The sequence below is a fragment of the Notolepis coatsorum genome (assembly GCF_963971535.1).
Source record: "Notolepis coatsorum genome assembly, chromosome: 12".
Taxonomy (NCBI): Eukaryota; Metazoa; Chordata; class Actinopteri; order Aulopiformes; family Paralepididae; genus Notolepis; species Notolepis coatsorum.
Window position 1 is genome coordinate 94,921,108 of NC_140176.1, and position 20,838 is coordinate 94,941,945.

Here is a 20,838-nt window from a genome sequence, read left to right on the forward strand (position 1 = left end):
AATACAGAAGGTTAACCCTTTCACCGCCACAATACAGAAGGTTAACCCTTTCACTGCCACACAACAAAAGGTTACCCCTTTCACACTACAGAAGGATAACCCTTTCGCTACCACACTACAGAAGGTTAACCCTTTCACTACCGCACTTCAGAAGGTTTGTTCTGTAGTGTGGTAGTGAAATGGTTAACCTTCTGTAGTGTGGTAGTGAAATGGTTAACCTTCTGTAGTGTGGTAGTGAAATGGTTAACCTTCTGTAGTGTGGTAGTGAAAGGGTTAACCGTCTAGTGTGGTAGTGAAAGGGTTAACCTTCTGTAGTGTGGTATTGAAAGGGTTAAGACAATATAGCTGCTGCAAATAACACTATCTTCTACAATGAAACATGTGACTGTGGCATGAGGCCCATCATGTTTTACAATACTCTTCTTCAGCTGCTGTTAAACAGGCTCATAGCAGACCTCACCTCACACTACTGATCAAATGCACAGTGCACACACACAGTAGTGACTTATCTTTCTATCATACTAGTATTTGATTTAGTGCTCTCTTCTGCTCTGCTCTCTCTCTCTCTCTCTCTCTCTCTCTCTCTCTCTCTCTCTCTCTCTCTCTCTCTCTCTCTCTCTCTCTCTCTCTCTCTCTCTCTCTCTCTCTCTCCCTCTCTCTCTATTAAAGGCTCTTTATTCCCTTGGGCCTACTCTGTCTGATGATGTGGGTACTTGTTTCTGGGTCATGAAGTTGGTTCTTGTGTTGTGTTGTTTTTACGTGTTTTGTCTGAGAATCCAAGCGATGTCTTTTGTCTTTGTGGTCTAGTCGTTGCAAAATATCAGGATGAAGAAAGACATGTTAGGGTGGCAATAGTGCGCATCATCCGCTCGCCTCATATGGTCTTTTTTCCCCGTTCATATTCTAGAGTAACATTTTCAACTGTAATATATATCTTGTGAGAAGGATGTGGTTCCATATTTATTGGACAATGCCACAGCTCTTAATTAAAAAATACATACTCTTCCATCCCCTATAACATTTCCATTTTCTTCCTCAAGGGGGCACCATTGTCCCAGCTAACATTGTGGCAAGATGCCTCCACACAGCTGATTGATTGATAATGTATTTTAAAAAGGGAGACTATGGATCTTTTGGCCAATGAAGGAGTAGCTCTTCTCTGTTGGCCACGCCTCTTCTGATTCAGTTTGTGTACCCTGTCCTTTTAAGATTGGCTACTTCTGCAATCGAATGGCTTCAACTTAAAATGAAGTATAGAACTTTAGTCGAGAGATGGACTTTTATTTGACCATGATTATGTTTTGAAAAGGGCACTCGCAAATCTTCCTCTTATTATTAACCGCACACAAAAATCGCAAAATGTTCCATTAAGTTGTCGAACTGCGACCACAGTTAACATGCTTCCTGTTTACAATGTCAGCGTGTCCTAGAATTACCAGAGAAACTAAAAAGCCAGAGAGGTCTTTGTTAATCCTGTCCGCTGTTTGTCACAACATGTTTAGGCTTTTGGCTAACGTTCCATATTTGCACAGGCGCTTGGTTTGGGCTTGGAATTCCTCTTTTCCCCCCCAGTGTGGCATCTTCCCAGGCTGCTCTGCTCCACCATGTTTGGCTTCTCTAAACCGTTCCACTGTAATCGGGCAACAGCACATTAACACTGAAACAAAACGGTGAATGTGTGACCTTTCAAAGAACGCTGGGGATTTACTGCTACTTTAGAGGTATGAAAGCAGGGTGATATTGAGTAATATGATATTATGATGTGTACCGGGTAGGGGTGTAAATATTTGACCCCACTTCGATTCGATTACGATTCTTCAGGCAACGATTATGCATCATGAAATCTCTTCATTTGACCATGATTCGATGCGATTAGATACATTTTCGATCAGTTAATTCCCCAAAACATGTGGCTGGGGGGGGAACTGATTCATTCAGCATGAATGGACTCAATAGGTCAATAATAGGGGTGTAAATATTTGACCCCACTTCGATTCGATTACGATTCTTCAAGCAACGATTCAATGCATCATCATGAAATCTCTTCATTTGACCACGATTCGATGCGATTCGACCTTAGGATCGATCCATTGTTAGTTACACCCCTAGTACTGGATATATATATATATAAGTATATTGAGTAATATTATGGGTATATAAAGTGACACTACCATTCCCCATTCACTGCCTCTAATGTTAATTAAAGAAATGCATTAATTGTGAAGATCAATCAACGTCATCATCATCCCCATCAGCTGCATCTAGCCTCCCGGTGGTCTGCATGGCTCTACCATGGTGTGTGATGTTACTTTGTTGGACCAGCGTGTCTGCGTGTGTGTGTGTGTGTGCGTGTGTGTGTGTGTGCACGCCAGGGTTTGCGATAAATTCACTTTTAATTCGAGCAGTTAAAAATGTAAACGTTTACATGCCGATCACAGAACATCCCGTTCTCATTCTCTCGTCAGTACCGTGGGTCGGACACTGCGACGTGATCGTTCCTGAAAAAATCCCACTTCCTGAAGTCATTGAACTGAAAAGTGAATTGATCCCGACGCTTGGTCGAGTGCATATCCTCGTACGCACATACCTCACGGCCGCTGTTACCTCCGCTCGCATGGCGCGTTAAAGGAAAACTCCAACATTTTGGGAAATCAGCTTACCGTTTTCTCCAGAGAGAGAGAGAGAGACAAGAAGATGGATACCAGTTTCCTTTCTGTTTGTTCAGTAGAAAGCTATCTGACTACATGTTAGCCTAGCTTAGCACAATGAATGGAAGCGGACATGACCGGGTAGCCTAGTAGCCATTGTCCAACTAACGCCTCTCCCCGAAGGCTACCCGGTCATGTCCGCTTCCATTCTTTGTGCTAAGCTAGGCTAACGTGCAGCCCAGATAGCTTTCTACTGAACACACAGAGAGGAAACTGGTATCCATCTTCTTGTCTCTCTCTCTCTCTGGAGAAGACGGTAAGCTGATTTCCCGAAAATGTTGGTGTGTTCCTTTAATAAGTCCTGTCAGTCACCCTGCGTGTATCTGCTCACCCCTGTTTGTCGCCCCCTGCAGGTGGTCCTGATCAACGCGGTCAAAGACGTGGCCAAGGCCCTGGGGGACCTCATCAGCGCCACCAAGGCGGCGTCGGGCAAACCTCACGACGACCCGGCCATGCTGCAGCTCAAGAACTCCGCCAAGGTAAACAGAACCACGTCCAGAACCCAGGACCCAGTTCTGTTTGGACGGCGAGGAAGAGGAGGGTCCCGCGTGCTCTTCGTCATCAGTCCGGTTACAGACGAGCCTGATGCATTAACTCGTTCAGTTAACCCTTTCACTGCCCCACACCACAGCCGGTTAACCATTTCACTGTGACAATACAGAAGGTTAGCCCTTTACTATCACACAACCGACGGCGATGCTCCATCATTAGCATCATTAGCTCCGCGGATGCTAACAAGATCAACTCTGTAGAAAACAAACACTCCCAACGTGTTCAGGTTTGGCGTCTTCGCGGAGTATTGATCAAGCTCCAACACTTATTAAAACGTATTCAGCCCAGCTCCATTTCAGAAGAAATCCCGAGTTATTGGGTGGTGAAGTGGTGTGTGTACAGACCCCCCCCCCCCCTTTACGTCTTCCATGTCGGCCCATAAACAGTTCACACACAGCCTCCTCCTGTCAGTCAGCAAATATAGCCTCGCCGCCCTCAGATGTGAGACTGCGTCTGTATATTTAGGATGAGGTGAATATTTCTGATGTTGTGGGGATGTGTTTGTGGTCTTTGCTGTCTTCCTTTCTGTCCGTCGTAAATCTTCCCATTCAGAGCCCGAGTGTCTGTTAGCAGCTGAGGAGTAACCCGAGATCCTCTGCACACACACACACACACACACACACACACACACACACACACACACACACACACACACACTGCGTCCGGAGTGAGGACCTTACTGACTACATTCATCCCCTACCCAGTAAACCTGACCTTAACCCTCAACACTACATGCCTAACCTTGACCCTCACCATAACCTTTACCTAACCCTAATTCTCACCCTAATCATCTCCACTACATGCCTACTGTTACCCTTACCTGACTTACCTTTAAAGGCTTTTAACTTATCTTTACTGTAACCCCTACCCTTACCTGACTTACCTTTAAAGGCTTTTAACTTATCTTTACTGTAACCCCTACCCTTACCTGACTTACCTTTAAAGGCTTTTAACTTATCTTTACTGTAACCCCTACCCTTACCTGACTTACCTTTAAAGGCTTTTAACTTATCTTTACTGTAACCCCTACCCTTACCTGACTTACCTTTAAAGGCTTTTAACTTATCTTTACTGTAACCCCTACCCTTACCTGACTTACCTTTAAAGGCTTTTAACTTATCTTTACTGTAACCCCTACCCTTACCTGACTTACCTTTAAAGGCTTTTAACTTATCTTTACTGTAACCCCTACCCTTACCTGACTTACCTTTAAAGGCTTTTAACTTATCTTTACTGTAACCCCTACCCTTACCTGACTTACCTTTAAAGGCTTTTAACTTATCTTTACTGTAACCCCTACCCTTACCTGACTTACCTTTAAAGGCTTTTAACTAGGGATGTCCGATATTATCGGCCTACCGATATTATCGGCCGATATCGGCATTAAAATGTGATATCAAATCGGTTTTCAAAAAAAAACATTTTTTTTCTTTTTTCTTTTTTTACATTTCTATAACCTTTATTTACCCAGGCAAGCAAGTAAGAACAAATTCAGATTTTATTTATTGTCAAAAGTATGCATAATGTTGTGTTAATTCCACAACAAGAGATATGTAATGTTAATTACCTGAAATTATTTAATTTTTTGGGGGGGGGGAAACCCTGCATATATCGGTATCGGTTGATATCGTTGATATCGGTATCGGAAATTAAGAGTTGGACAATATCGGGGTATCGGTAAAAAAGCCAATATTGAGCATCCCTACTTTTAACTTGTCTTTACTGTAACCCCTACCCTTACCTAACTTACCTTTAAAGGCTTTTAACTTATCTTTACTGTAACCCCTACTCTTAACTGACTTACCTTTACCTTTAAAGGCTTTTAACTTATCTTTACTGTAACCCCTACGCTTACCTGACTTACCTTTAAATTAGTGCTGTCAGACGATTAAAAAATGTATCTAATTAATTACAGGATTTGTAATTAATTAATCTAATTAATTTTAGGTCTGATATTCTATATTCTATAATCATATTTCAAACGGCATGTGTCCGGATGGCAGAATTCAGTACTGTATCTACAAAACCTTCTGTTTAATCATCTTCCATTTATTCATTTGCTTAGATTTTTCAGGTCTGGTAAATTTGAGCATAGTGTTATTCACAGTCAAAGATAAACAAAAATGTAATTGATATTCTCATTTGCTTCATTACAATTTACTCAAGCCTAGTAACAGAAAATACAATATAAATACAATACCACACTACATAACACAATATAACATAACTTTGTTTATCCGCATTACTCATTTCTATATTTCTATATTTCTCTAATGTGTATTTTTTAAGCTGCTTTTTAAATTGTGCAATATGTTTACTCATTTTGATGTATTCAGGTATTCGTTGACTACATGAGTCCCACGGGGTCGTTATAGTTTGCCTAAACAAGACCAGGGGTGTTTCTAAACTGGTTTCTGTTGCTGTTTCAGGTGATGGTCACCAACGTGACGTCCTTACTGAAGACTGTGAAGGCTGTGGAGGACGAGGCCACGAAGGGCACCCGGGCACTGGAGGCCACCATCGAGCACATCAAGCAGGAGCTGACTGTGAGTCAACGCACCATAACACACCACAACACACCACAACACACCATAACACACCATAACACACCATAACACACCACAACACACCACAACACACCACAACACACCACAACACACCACAACACACCACAACACACCATAACACACCACAACACACCACAACACGCCATAACACGCCACAACACGCCATAACACACCACAACACACCACAACACACCACAACACACCACAACACACCATAACACACCACCATCGAGCACATAAAACAGGAGCTGACTGTGAGTCAACGCACCACAACACACCACAACACACCATAACACACCACAACACACCACAACACACCACAACACACCACAACACACCACAACACACCATAACACACCACAACACACCATAACACACCACAACACACCACAACACACCATACCACAACACACCACAACACACCACAACACACCACAACACACCACAACACACCATAACACACCACCATCGAGCACATAAAACAGGAGCTGGCTGTGAGTCAACGCACCATAACACACCATACTACACCACACCACACTTCACCACACCATACCACACCCCATACCACACCACACTTCACCATACCACACCCCATACCACACCTCATACCACACCTCCCCACACCACACTTCACCACACCATACCTCACCACACCATACCTCACCTCACCACACTTCACCACACCATACCTCACCACACCATACTACACCACACCATACCTCACCTCACCACACTTCACCACACCATACCTCACCACACCATACTACACCACACCATACCTCACCTCACCACACCATACCCCACCATACCACACTTCATCACATCTCACCACACCATACCTCATCTCACCACACCACATCATACCATATCAAACTGCACCACACCACATAACACTGTACCACAGAATTACTTTCATTTGTATTTTCCTTTCAAATACACTCCTTTTTGAGAGGGAAGGGAGATCAAGTAGGGAAACAGAAAATTAGAGCCACTTTTGTTCCTGACGAATACTGAGATTATCATCAGGGTTGTGGTCAATTCAGCTGTTGCTTTTTCTTCAGAATCCATACAGTATATTGAAGAATATTGTCCAACCTATAATATAATGTAATGTGAATGAGGCTCAAGAGGAAATATCCCTTATTTCTGCTTACATTTTAAATTGATTGAATTAATATTGAATTGACTCCAAATATGACTTCTGCTCATATTCTGTCAGCTATTTCAGTAAATATCTCATTTATCTTATATTATTATTATAATATAATGCACACACACACACCCTTCCCAGAGTGAAGGCTCACATGCCACCTTGCTGCTCCGCCGAGTTTCCCTGCTATAGTCATAATATCTAGAATACCTTCCTATTGTCTTTTTTATTTCACTTTTTTCCCAGACCTTTTTTGAGAGAGTCCTTTGGGGGACAACTTTATTATTATTCATTATACGTTTTAACTATTTACAGTGCAAAATAAAATAAAAATTGTAGTAAAATAAGAAAAATAGTGACATTTCATTGCCCTCTCGGAGGGGGGGAACTCAGACTAGACATTGACTAACAAATTACAACTAAGGACAATGAAGGACAACAACGATTACACATGACAAGGGAAAGGGGGGGGGGGCAGAGAGGGGAGTAAGTAAAGTATGGGGTGAGGAGGGGGATTGAGAGAAGAGTGGGTTGTGGAGTGGATGGCTCACAGGTCAATCTCCTGTGATTAGGAGCCTAGATTATCCACAAGCAATTCCCAAATGCTATTAAATTGTGAGACTTCGATGTGATCCACGGTTGAGATTGTTTCCTGTGATATGTAATTTGAGAGAAGGCCCAACCATTGCCCAGTATTCAAGTTTTTTCTTGTCTTCCAGTTTAAGAGGATCGTTTTCTTGGCAACAGCTAGGGAAACGAGCAGGGGTTTGGTGTTCTGGACTAATAAATTGATAGCAGTAGTATCCCCAAGTAGACAGAGGGAGGGGGAGAGAGGAATGCTGCAGCTCATGACCCGGGATAGTGTATTGATGACGGAGTTCCAGAAGTCTTGAACAGGTGGGCAGAGCCAGGTGGCATGGAAATAGTTGTCTGGGGTGTTGAGGGTGCAATGGGAGCATACATCTGTGCTTGCAAATCCCATTTGAAACATCCTGTGCTGTGTGATATGTACTCTGTGTAACACCTTATATTGGATTAATTGAAGGTCAGTGTTGTTAGTCATTGTGAATGTGTTGGTGCAAATTTGTTCCCAGGATACGGCATTGGGAGAGAAAGCCAAGTCCTGTTCCCATTTTGTGAAGGGGAGATGGAATGTAGTGTCTGCGCTTGCCAGTATTTTGTATATTTTTGAAAATATTTTCTTCTGTGATGTTATTTTATTCATTGCTAATATAATTGGAGGTGGTTCAAGATCATTTTGTGTAGTGTTAATTTTAGATTTCAAAATTGATTTCAGCTGTAGAAATTGGAAGTGTTGGTCTGTCCCAATGCCGTATCCTTCAGTCAAATCTTGATAAGTGATTAGGCTGTTGTCTGTGAAGACCTTCCTATACCTTCCTATTTTCACTGCCGATTCCTCTCCCAGGTGTTTAATCACAGAGTCACTGATTCCTCTCCCAGGTGTTTAATCACAGAGTCACTGATTCCTCTCCCAGGTGTTTAATCACAGACTCACTGACTCCTCCCCCAGGTGTTCAGCAGCGCCGAACCGCCCCCAAAGACGGCCACGCCCGAGGAGTTCATCCGCACGACAAAGGGCATCACCCTGGCAACGGCCAAAGCAGTGGCTGCTGGGAACTCGTGTCGCCAGGAGGACGTCATCGCCACGGCCAACCTGAGCCGGCGCGCCATCGCTGACATGCTGCACTCCTGCAAGGTCAGGACGGGAAGGGGTTAAAAGGGGAGGGGGGGGGGGGGGGTCCTGCAAGGTCAGGACAAGAAGGGGTTAAAAGGGGAGGGGGGGGGTCCTGCAAGGTCAGGACGGGAAGGGGTTAAAAGACAAGGGGGGTGGGGGTATCTCTGGGGAATTCCTCTGTCGCAAGTTTAATGACAAGATGACAATAAACAGTATAAGTATACATAAATGATAGATCCTAATGTGAAACACTGTGATTTACCTTACTACCTCTCTATCTTTTTTATGCTCGCTTATGCCTGTATTCTTTACTGTTGTGAAGCACTTTGAACTGCAACTTCTGTATGAAAAGTGCTATACAAATAAAGTTATTATTATTATTATAAAAGCTTAGTCAACCCTTTCACTACCACACTACCGAAGGTTAACCCTTTCACTACCACACTACCGAAGGTTAACCCTTTCACCAAAGGTTAACCTTTCACTACCACACTACAGACGGTTAACCTTTCACTAAAGGTTAACCTTCGGTAGTGTGGCAGTGAAAGGGTTAACCCTTTGACGCGTGGCAGTGAAAGGGTTATAATAACCTTCTGTCGTGTCGCAGTGAAAAGGGTTCACCAATTTTGGTAGTGTGGTAGTGAACGAGTTAATCTGCATGCTGACCGTCTGTATTAAGGTTAAAGGCTAAAGGTCATCACTGTTGTCCTTTCAGCAAGCGGCGTATCACCCGGAGGTCAGCAAGGAGGTCCAGACCCGGGCTCTGCGCTACGGTAACGAGTGCGCTGTGGGCTACCTGGGCCTGCTGGAACACGTGCTGGTGGTAAGAGACGCCACCACCTCTCTCTCGTCAGTCAGTCAGTCAGTCAGTCAGTCAGTCAGGCAGTCAGGCAGTCAGGCAGTCAGGCAGTCAGGCAGTCAGTCAGATTTATTTATAGAGCCCATTTAAACATGACGCATGTCAACCAAAGTGCTGTACAGAGGGTAGATACATCTAGACAACGATATAGACAACAATCACATCTCAGTTTCACGGGAGGACACACAAGCAAACACACAGGCAAACAGGGCATGAGTCAGTGAACATCGCGGAAAAGCTAATAAGTAGAAGTGTTTTTTTTTTGTCTAGACTTGAAGGCATCTGTCGAGGGGGCAAAGCCTAATGGAGGTGGGGATGCCGTTCCACAGTTCAGCGAAGGCAGCTTAAGGTTAAAGACCTCCGGACTGTTATATGTCACTTACCAACGCTGCTCACGCTTCTCTAGGAGTCTTATCCATTCCCCAAAAAGCATAAATGAAGACATTCAATGACAATTCTGTAGCCCTTCAGGATAAGTTATTCATATAAATCTGTAGCCCTCTGAAGTATAAACGCACAAGCAATGTTAGGTGAAGGTCTCGACGGAGTGACTAAATATACCTCCCCCGCTGTGTTATGGCTGACTTGAACAAACAAAATGGCCTATGCCGGTTTCCATGGCCTGTGCCGTGGACCAGTGGCCCCCAGAGGAAGGCCTTCACAGGGATCATCTTACAGCAGAGTGCACCTCCAGACTCCAGAGCCCCCCCCCCCCCCCCCCCCCCCATGTCACTTCATTAGGAGGACAGTCCGCTGTGAAACACGGCCCCTGGCCCGCCCCCCCCCCACCCACCTCAAGCCCTCTGTTATTTTAAGTTTTATGTCCTGGCACTGAAAGCAGATAGCTTCTTACCTACTTAAGTGTGTTGCACTCGACCAGTTGGTGGCCCGGCGAAGGAGAGATTGTGTGATTATTAAACATAAGGTGGCAGTTGTTGGTTATCAGTTCAGTATCCATTGTATAATCTATTGTATCTAGAGTTGGACCTTATCTTGACTATAGCTAATTGTAGTTAGATGGTGTCTGATATGATAAGTGATGTAATGTGTACATTTTATACGCAAAGATATCGCTAGCGAGTGAATAGCGTGATCAAAATAGCGTCCGTTCCGACGCATTAGTTCTCGGTTAGGCCACCTCCCCCTTTTTGGAAGGAAAGAATCCAGTGTTCCCTCCTCTGTCTCGACAACGAGGGTTTCAAGGCCTCCTGGATTAGACGGGAGATCTGCAGCCGTCCTCCAACATGACACAAAGCTCCCAGAATACTCGGCCCAGCCCCCCGTAACCGGGCAAGAGCGTCAATATTGTCCCGGGAAGAGTCGACGAGATCCACCCTAACAGCAGGGGTGTAAAAAGTACCCAGAAATTATATTTAAGTGAAAGTGTGGGTACCGTCTCAAAATCGTACACAAAGTAAAAGTCAGAGTGTCTGGCTAAGAACACACTTGAGTAAAAGTCAAAAGGTTTCTACTTTTAAATGTACTTTTAAATACTAAAAAGTAAAAGTAAAAACTTTTTTTCTGACTGTCTATTCTTCTGATAGCAGGCGTTTAATCAAAGATCCCCGCTTTCTAGTCTTGCACCTAGGACCAATCAGCATGGGTATGGGCGGGTTCATTTTCCATTGATGGGGATTTGATTGGCTGTTTTTAAATAAAGTGCGGCCGCAGAATTAATAAGGTTAACGTCAGTTCGGCCAGAGAAACAAATATACGAATTAAAATGGTTGTACCTGCGAGATTTGTACTTTGTACTTTATAGGTCTGCATTTTAAATGTAAGGAGTAAAAAGTATGTTTTTTTTTCTGAAATGTAATTGAGTAAAAGTACAAGTATACAAACCTAATAATACTTGAGTAAAGTACAAATCCCCCAAAACAGTACTTTAGTATTGTAACGAAGTACAATTACTCAAGTACTTTACACCACTGTTCTTAGTAAAAAAAACATAAAATAAGAAGGGCTAAAACTGGTAAAAAGAACATAAAATGTGTGGAGCTGGAGTGCTCCAGTAGCTCACCACGTTTCTCGGCGCTATTTCTGCGTCGGGAGGAGCCGTGCTGCGTCACGGTTCTGGTTGACTCCGAGTTCGATTCCCGGACCCGCCGTCATTTGCCGAATGTCTTCCCCTGTTCTCCCTCCCGTTTCACTCTACAACTGTCGGTCACGCTTGACCAGAAAAGCGATAAACGCTAAAAAATAAAGTTTAAAAAAAAAAAAAAATGTGTGGAGCTAAACCCACATAAAAATCAACAAAAGGCTCTATTAAAAAGATGAGTTTTGAGGCCCTTTTTTAAAAGCATCCACAGTCTGTGGTGCTCTCAGGCGGTCAGGGAGAGCGTTCCACAGACTGGGAGCGGATGAGCAGAAAGCCCGATCTCCCACGGTGCGGAGTTTGGTCCTTGTCGGGTGATCTCATCACTCTATCTATCCCCAAGGCCCGCACTGTCTTTGGCCGGACTTCCTTTGGTTTTGCTGCAGCAAATGACTGGAACTCTCTCCAGAACTCCGTTAAACGCTCAGCTCTTCCATCGTTCCATGCGTTTTAACAGTCCCTAGCGGACATGTTGATTCCCATTCTCCTCTCTCTATAATGCTAGTCGTTTATTTAGGCTGTTAACTTCATTGTCTCATTGATGCGTGTCTTGGATTCATGCATTTTTTTTTTTTACTTCTGCTGGGGCCTTTTGCCAGGTCGTCATTGTAAATCAGAAAGATTTAAAAACGGATCTCGGGGAGTGTGCTTGCTGGACACGAGAGCACACACCACTTCTTCTGTCAAGACCAACTGTATTTGACCCACTATCTCTCTCTTTCCTCTTCCCAATGGCCCCTTAATGTTGTGACTCGCTGGCAACTGTGCCCAGCCGGTGAGTAGGCCCTGTGATTGACCTGCACGAGTGTGGAGCTGCTGCATCGTGCGAGCCCCCCGGGACATACTGTACACATACTGTACACCTCAACAACCCAGAGAGTAACGTCACCAGCATAGGGGCGGATCCTTGATCGATTCGCTTCTCCTTACCTGTTCCAAGTTTTAGATGACCCCCCCCCCCCCCCCCCCCCCCCCCTAATTTCTTGATTTTGACCGAACAAAGATAAAGCTCACTGACATGGAGGCTGACGGATCTAAATACACTTGATTCATAGTAATAGAGGCTAAAGTTAGATTTTAGTCGGTGAGAACATGACATCAGCAACACTTCGTAAAAAACATCATACCACACAGTTCGACTAACATTATCTTGTGTTGTCGCATGGAGTCTTGTGCATCTTGTTGTGTCACACAGAACACGCCATAGGCCCTATTTCTAGGGCCGCACCGAATAGTTCGAAGCTTCGAAGCTTCGTTCATAATGTTGACATTCGAATTCTAAAGCAACATTCGAATTCTTTATTTTGAATAATAAAAAATTATAATTGTTTAAACCAATGGGGTTTTTCTTCACAGTTGCAGATAAAGATTAGGCTACACTAATATTATAGTATTATACTATTATAGTATATGACTCGTCATAATTTTTTTTTATAAAACCTTTATCATAAATGATGTAGCCTATCTGCATCCGCTTGGCACTCCATCAAGACGTCACTTTCGTACCAACCGTGCCCTTATTGGATTATTTATGTTGATGAAACTGACTAGTTATATTCATTAAAGAAAGTTGATTTAATTTAAAAATGTAATCAGATTAATCACTTTATTCAAATTGAGGATTTAGTTTGAGGATATTTATAAAAAAAATAAGAATTGGATTGTCAATAATATGACGACAGACATTCGAAGCTTCGTTTGAATACTTCAATAGAAGCTGCGAATGTTAAAAAGTGACATTGGTTACAGCCCTACCTATTTCCCTCCATGTCCTGTTCTGACGGAGGAGGTGGTTCTCGTTCAGCTCAGGTAATGAGGAGGTCACAAGATCTGTGTTTGGCCGCAGGGCGCTGGTCCGGCTCATTCCATGCATTCCTGTGCAGCGAGGCTCGTACCCCCTCCTGTCTTTTCTTAGCAGAGCATTTGAATGAACCGGAGAGAGCAGCATGCCTTGGCACAGCGGCGGGGCAGTGGGCAACAGAGAGCACTGTGTTAATGCCCCGCACCTGTTCCCCACTGTGCCCCCAGACCTGGCCACAGCCTCCCTCGCCATAGGACGCTCTGAGGGCACCCTTTCACTGCCACACTACAGAAGGTTAACCCTTTACTATCTGACATGATAGTAAAGGGTTAACCTTCTGTAGTGTGGCAGTTAACGGGTTAACCTGCTGTCGCGTGGCAGTGAAAGGGATAACCTTCTGTGTAATTGTCGCAGTGAAATGGGTTAACCGTTTGGTAGTGTGGCGGTGAAAGGGTTAAACCAGCGGCGAGCCACGATACTGTGCCAGACGGCTCAAACATTCAAGAGCTTGTCGTTCCAACTCCTAATATATACAATATGTATGTATGGACCTATCTCAAAACCCACCCTCTTTTCTTGATCCTCCAATCACAACTGTCGCCTTGAGGGAAGCGAAGGGAATGCTTGAGATGGGTCAATTGTCCTTTAGGTCAAAATACCCCTCCCACCCAACAACAACAACAACAACAACACCACCACCACCACCACCGACTAAACTCAAGTACCTATTACCGTACCTTGTTCATACCCCTGCCTGCTAAGACTTACCTGTCAAGCGTGCTCTTTGAATGTTGAGAATGAGTGCACCCCTTGTGGTACTAACTTATTGCATATTATTTAATAAACAATTTTTACAAATCCAATTTTATTTCTGTGTCATAGCAAACCGTCTCTCATCTTGTCCAAATAATGGACCGTGGATAGGTGGGGTTGAAATTGCACTAGCTCATAGTTTTTTTTAATGGTATTCATTAGTTGACAAAGTCATATCTGTATCACAGCTGGTGAAATATGAGCGATGAATGTTTGGGTGGTGTCAGTCACGCAAGGTTGATATTTGAGTATGGCCGGACAAAAGTTACACTGAGGTTTATCCAAAACCACCACGTTATATGATGGGGCTGAATATCCTTTTTCAGAGATTCTCTCCCCGATCTTGGGAAAAATCTGTTGGGATTGCAACTTTGATATTTAAAGGAACACTACACAACATTATGGCAAATGCGCTTAAGGAGATAGATGCCAATGTCCTCTGTGCGTTCAGTAGAGAGAGCGATCTGGAAATAGTCTGACTGTTGCTCCCTCTGCTCTCCTCTACCCGCCCTGCTCACAGATCATCCAGAAGCCCACCCATGAGCTGAAGCAGCAGCTGGCTACCTACTCCAAGCGAGTGGCCGGCTCCGTCACGGAGCTCATCCAGGCCGCCGAGGCCATGAAAGGTACCTTGATCTTTGACCTCGCTAACACGGCCAGTGGTGGAAGAAGTAAATGGTAAATGGCTGCTTTTTTATATAGCGCTTTTATCCAAACCGCTTTACAATTTGTTACTCACATTTTACCCATTCACTCACCCATTCACTCACCGACGGCGGAGGCAACCATGCAAGGTGCCAACCTGCTCATCGGGTGCAATTAGGGGTTAAGTGTCTTGCTCAAGGACACATAGACACGCTGCCCGGGAGGAGCGTGAATCGAACCGGGAACCTCCGGATTGCCAGACGACTGCTCTACCTCCCGAGCCACTGTCGCCCCACAATTCCTTTACTTAAGTGAAAGTAGAATAAAAGTAAAAGTCCTCCATTCTAGAGAAGTATTTTCTATTGAATGTACTTAAGTATCTAACGTAAAAGTACGCATTCTACATAATGTTTGTGTATTCCAGTGCTTGGGAGCATTCAATCCTCAACCTCTAAAAGTTATGTTAAAGTGGTATGTGGTCCAGTTATGCTGCTCTCATTAAAGGTTATGTTAAAGTGGTATGTGGTCCAGTTATGCTGCTCTGATTACGTCATCTTGAAATTGACGGGCTTCAAATGTTAAAGTACATAATCTTCATCCATTTTTGCCATGTTTTCTATGCAAAATCTTTTTCTTCAAAGTAACTAGTAACTGATGGGTTCAGATAAATGTAGTGGAGTAAAAAGTACAATATTTCCTTTGAAAGGTAGTGGAGTAAAAGTATAAAGTTCCCTAAAATGAAAATACTTGCGTAAAGTACAATTAGCTCGAAATTGTACTGAAGTACAGTACTTGAGTAAAAGTACTTAGTTACTTTCCACCACTGCTAATGTCACGATATCACTCGCATGTCAGTGTCTCTTCCTCATCCGTCCTCATTCATTCATCTTAACACATTGGGTGCCGTTCACGTAGAACGACGTTTCTGTCGCCCGACGGTTGAGTGCCGGAAACGTTTTTTATATATATATATATATATATTTTTTTTTTATCATTCCATTTGGGCTGTGGGGGGTGCTTAATGTCTGAAGGAGTCGACTGAAGGCTTCTTGTCCTCTGCAAAAGCATGCAATTGGTCCACTGATGGATACATCTTGATATTTGTCTAGTCTAGTGTGTTCATTAGATGGGTGAAATCCTCTTTCAGTGCCTCTGTGCCTGTTTTCGTAGGCAGTTAGCTTCTGGTATGCGTGCTATTAGCGTTAGCCACGCGTCTAGGCCTCTTTTCTTTTGAAAAGTATGATAAAAAATATAAATTAAATTAAAAATAAATAATTAATTTTTATTTTTTATTTTTTTATATTCGACTAAGAGGTTGGCTGGTCGACTACGGCTCCTTTCGACCGATTAGTCGACTCTTCACCAAGGCTTTCCCCATCAGTTAGTTTTAGATTAAATTAGGTCCATTATCCCCTACTTTCCCTCATCCCCTTTTCCCCCTCCCCCCCCTACTTTCCTTGCCCTATTTTTTGTCCTGATTGTAAAGCGACCTTGGGTTCTATGAAAGGCGCTATATAAATTTGATCTATTATTATTATTAATAGGGGTCAGCCCTATGCAATGCCCAACAACGTCGGAGACAGGATCGCTGTGGATAACTGGAATGGCGATCAGATAATTGGATACTTTTTTTTGCATTACATCAGATACCAGGTAAGGACTCTATATAAAAGCTTGCGTTGATCTGATATTTCTTTCTACTGCGATTTAAGCTATGTGTTTTATGTGTGGATGTGTGCCGTTGGGTGCAGGAGGGGAGGGGGGGAGCGCCACGCTCCAGGGCACATTTCATGTATGCACGAGAAAGGATAATAATGATAATCTAGCGTTGATTTCAGGAAGATTCGATAATCGGGCAAAAAATGACAACGTGTTTATTGAATTACACAAAAACGCTGTTTTCGCGTCTTTTTCCCAGAATTACTCAGAAGCACCCAAACTATATTCATATTCAAAACGGTATAAAACAGAAATGTACGGATGAAAAGATGATCTGTTTTTTGCACGTTGACTGGAAGCAACTCGCTGACAATCGACGGCGTTATTAGACCCATAGCTATAATATAAAATATAGGTTTAGCTCTACAAACTACAACTACATTTACATGGGGTTAATGGACGGCATGGCCAGGTCGCCTGTACCTGTTCCGCAACAGTAAGTTACTTCCGGGGTAGGCCTGATTGGCCCCGACAGGCACGTGACGCGGCAAACTCAGGACGCGCAACGAGGCTGCTGAGAGCTGTCGCGCGGAAATAGGCTGTCTATTGCCATTCTCTAACACAAACTCTAACCTTAACCAGCTCCTTAACAGCGCCTAAACTTAACCGTTCTAACCTTAACCAACTCCGAAACAATGCCTAACCTTAACCTTAACCTTAACCATGCCTAACCTTAACCATAGAAAGAATATTGCCATTCTCTAACACAAACTCTAACCTTAACCAGCTCCTTAACAGCGCCTAAACTTAACCGTTCTAACCTTAACCAACTCCGAAACAATGCCTAACCTTAACCTTAACCTTAACCATGCCTAACCTTAACCATAGAAAGAATATTGCCATTCTCTAACACAAACTCTAACCTTAACCAGCTCCTTAACAGCGCCTAAACTTAACCGTTCTAACCTTAACCAACTCCGAAACAATGCCTAACCTTAACCTTAACCTTAACCATGCCTAACCTTAACCGGCGAAAGAATACACGTTAAAAAAAAAATCACGTTAAAAAAAAAAGATTTAATGGGATTCGAACTCGTCAACAACGGATCGCAGGACCGCCGCTCTGCCAGGTGAGCTGAAGCGCCGAATGAAAGTCATGGCTGATTTGGACGGTTACGTAATTCCGCAAGCTCTGCCGCTCCGCTCCGCGGAGCGTGCCGCGCGGCAGAGAAAGTTGCGCGTCACGTGCCTGTCGGGGCCAATCAGGCCTACCCCGGAAGTAACTTACTGTTGCGGATAAGCTATAAGCGGCCAGGTCACTTCCCGGAAGGGGCGTGGCACTCAATGTGTTAAAGGAGCACTTCACCCAAAAATAAATCTTGCACAAATGAATTTGGTTTGAAAATTATTGAGTCCAATAGCATAAATCTGTCCTCTCCAAGTAATGACAGTGGCTCAGGAGGTAGAGCGGTTGTCTGGTAATCGGAAGGTTCCCGGTTAAATTCCTTGAGCAAGACACTTAACCACTAATTGCTCCCGATGAGCAGGTTGGCTCCTTGCATGGTCGCGCCTCCACCATCGGTGTGTGAATGTGTGAGTGAGTGGGTTAATGTGAGGAACTAATTGTAAAGCACTTTGGATAAAAGCTGCTATATAAATGCACCATTTTCCATTTAATGACATATCCACCTGCTGAATCAGTCTATTCCATCATGCATTTTATGCTCTCTACTCTTGCTAGCTTAGTATGGCTCTGTTCTGGATGTACCCATGGGGGTTGGGGTTAGGGCTGAGCCCGAACGTTCAAACCTTTGTTCGTTACGTTGGCATTCAAATTCTAAATCAACATTTGAATTTTTTATTTTTTATTTTTTTTATCCACTTTTTCTCCCATTTTCTATATTTTCTCCCATCCCAATTTCGTAGCGTCCAATTCAACCCTCCCCTGTCACGAACGCTGTTTCTTGCCTCCCACAAGCCGGCTGCAATGTGGACTAAGTCATACATAGCACAAGTCCCCTCCGGTACTTGAGGTAACAGCAGTCGCATCTTTTCACCTGCGCAGCTCGATCTCTCAGTGGCGAGGAGTAACGCGTGGGAGGCTCACGCTGCCCCCGACACTTCCTGATTCTACTGCGCAGGCGCACCAACCGACCTGTAGGAGTCGCTGTCCACAACGCCCGATCCCCACCCATCAGTTTCCCACCCCCTAATACGGCCAATGTGTATTAGTATGAACGACCAGCTAAACTGAAAGCAATGTGGAGCGCTGGGCTCGAACAGGCGAGCCCAGCGTCTCCGCATTCGTGGTGAGCGCCTTGCCCACTACGCCACGTAGCCGCCCGAATTTTTTATTTTTTTATAATTTTTTGTATATATTTCTTTTTTATGTGTCTATTCATTCTGTTTAAACCAATGGGGTTTTTCTTCACAGTTGCAGATAAAGATTAGGCTACACTAATATTATAGTATTAAAAACTGATCTGGTTGTGCCTCTGTAGAAGACCGGTCAGGATGCTCTGGTTGTGCCTCTGTAGAAGACCAGTCAGGATGCTCTGGTTGGGTCAGGATGCTCTGGTTGGGTCAGGATGCTCTGGTTGTGCCTCTGTAGAAGACCAGTCAGGATGCTCTGGTTGTGCCTCTGTAGAAGACCAGTCAGGATGCTCTGGTTGGGTCAGGATGCTCTGGTTGTGCCTCTGTAGAAGACCAGTCAGGATGCTCTGGTTGGGTCAGGATGCTCTGGTTGTGCCTCTGTAGAAGACCAGTCAGGATGCTCTGGTTGGGTCAGGATGCTCTGGTTGTGCCTCTGTAGAAGACCGGTCAGGATGCTCTGGTTGGGTCAGGATGCTCTGGTTGTGCCTCTGTAGAAGACCGGTCAGGATGCTCTGGTTGGGTCAGGATGCTCTGGTTGTGCCTCTGTAGAAGACCAGTCAGGATGCTCTGGTTGGGTCAGGATGCTCTGGTTGTGCCTCTGTAGAAGACCAGTCAGGATGCTCTAGTTGTGCCTCTGTAGAAGACCAGTCAGGATGCTCTGGTTGGGTCAGGATGCTCTGGTTGTGCCTCTGTAGAAGACCAGTCAGGAGGCTCTGGTTGTGCCTCTGTAGAAGACCAGTCAGGAGGCTCTGGTTGTGCCTCTGTAGAAGACCAGTCAGGATGCTCTGGTTGTGCCTCTGTAGAAGACCAGTCAGGAGGCTCTGGTTGTGTCTCTGTAGAAGACCAGTCAGGATGCTCTGGTTGTGCCTCTGTAGAAGACCGGTCAGGAGGCTCTGGTTGTGTCTCTGTAGAAGACCAGTCAGGATGCTCTGGTTGTGTCTCTGTAGAAGACCAGTCAGGATGCTCTGGTTGTTCCTCTGTAGAAGACCAGTCAGGAGGCTCTGGTTGTGCCTCTGTAGAAGACCAGTCAGGAGGCTCTGGTTGTGCCTCTGTAGAAGACCAGTCAGGAGGCTCTGGTTGTGCCTCTGTAGAAGACCAGTCAGGAGGCTCTGGTTGTGCCTCTGTAGAAGACCAGTCAGGATGCTCTGGTTGTGTCTCTGTAGAAGACCAGTCAGGATGCTCTGGTTGTGTCTCTGTAGAAGACCAGTCAGGATGCTCTGGTTGTGTCTCTGTAGAAGACCAGTCAGGATGCTCTGGTTGTGCCTCTGTAGAAGACCAGTCAGGATGATCTGGTTGTGTCTCTGTAGAAGACCAGTCAGGATGCTCTGGTTGTGCCTCTGTAGAAGACCAGTCAGGATGCTCTGGTTGTGCCTCTGTAGAAGACCGGTCAGGATGCTCTGGTTGTGCCTCTGTAGAAGACCAGTCAGGAGGCTCTGGTTGTGCCTCTGTAGAAGACCAGTCAGGAGGCTCTGGTTGTGTCTCTGTAGAAGACCAGTCAGGATGCTCTGGTTGTGCCTCTGTAGGATCTGGGACCCCATGCTGAATGTCTTCAGCCACCTGAGGTGAAAGAGGTGTTGTTGTGCCTTCTTCTCCACCTGGCTGGTGTGTATGTTCCAGGTGAGGTCCTCTGTGATGTGAACACAGAGGAACTAGAGGCTGCTGACTCTCTCCACAGCAGACCTGTTGATGTTGATGTGAACACAGTGGAACTAGAGGCTGCTGCCTCTCTCCACAGCAGACCTGTTGATGTTGATGTGAACACAGAGGAGCTAGAGGCTGCTGACTCTCTCCACAGCAGACATGTTGATGTGAACACAGAGGAACTAGAGGCTGCTGCCTCTCTCCACAGCAGACCTGTTGATGTTGATGTGAACACAGAGGAACTAGAGGCTGCTGCCTCTCTCCACAGCAGACCTGTTG

At 44.6% G+C, this 20,838-nt stretch overlaps 1 protein-coding gene across 1 annotated transcript in view; it reads left to right on the forward strand.

The window, feature by feature from the left end:
• tln1 (talin 1) overlaps positions 1–20,838 on the forward strand; it is a 207,178-nt gene that overhangs the window by 167,169 nt on the left and 19,171 nt on the right. Inside the window, exons 26-30 of the mRNA XM_084325947.1 lie at positions 3,062–3,187; positions 5,690–5,806; positions 8,509–8,694; positions 9,389–9,496; positions 14,762–14,867. Coding sequence (XP_084182073.1) covers positions 3,062–3,187; positions 5,690–5,806; positions 8,509–8,694; positions 9,389–9,496; positions 14,762–14,867 — 643 coding nt within the window. The remainder of the gene's footprint in view (positions 1–3,061; positions 3,188–5,689; positions 5,807–8,508; positions 8,695–9,388; positions 9,497–14,761; positions 14,868–20,838) is intronic.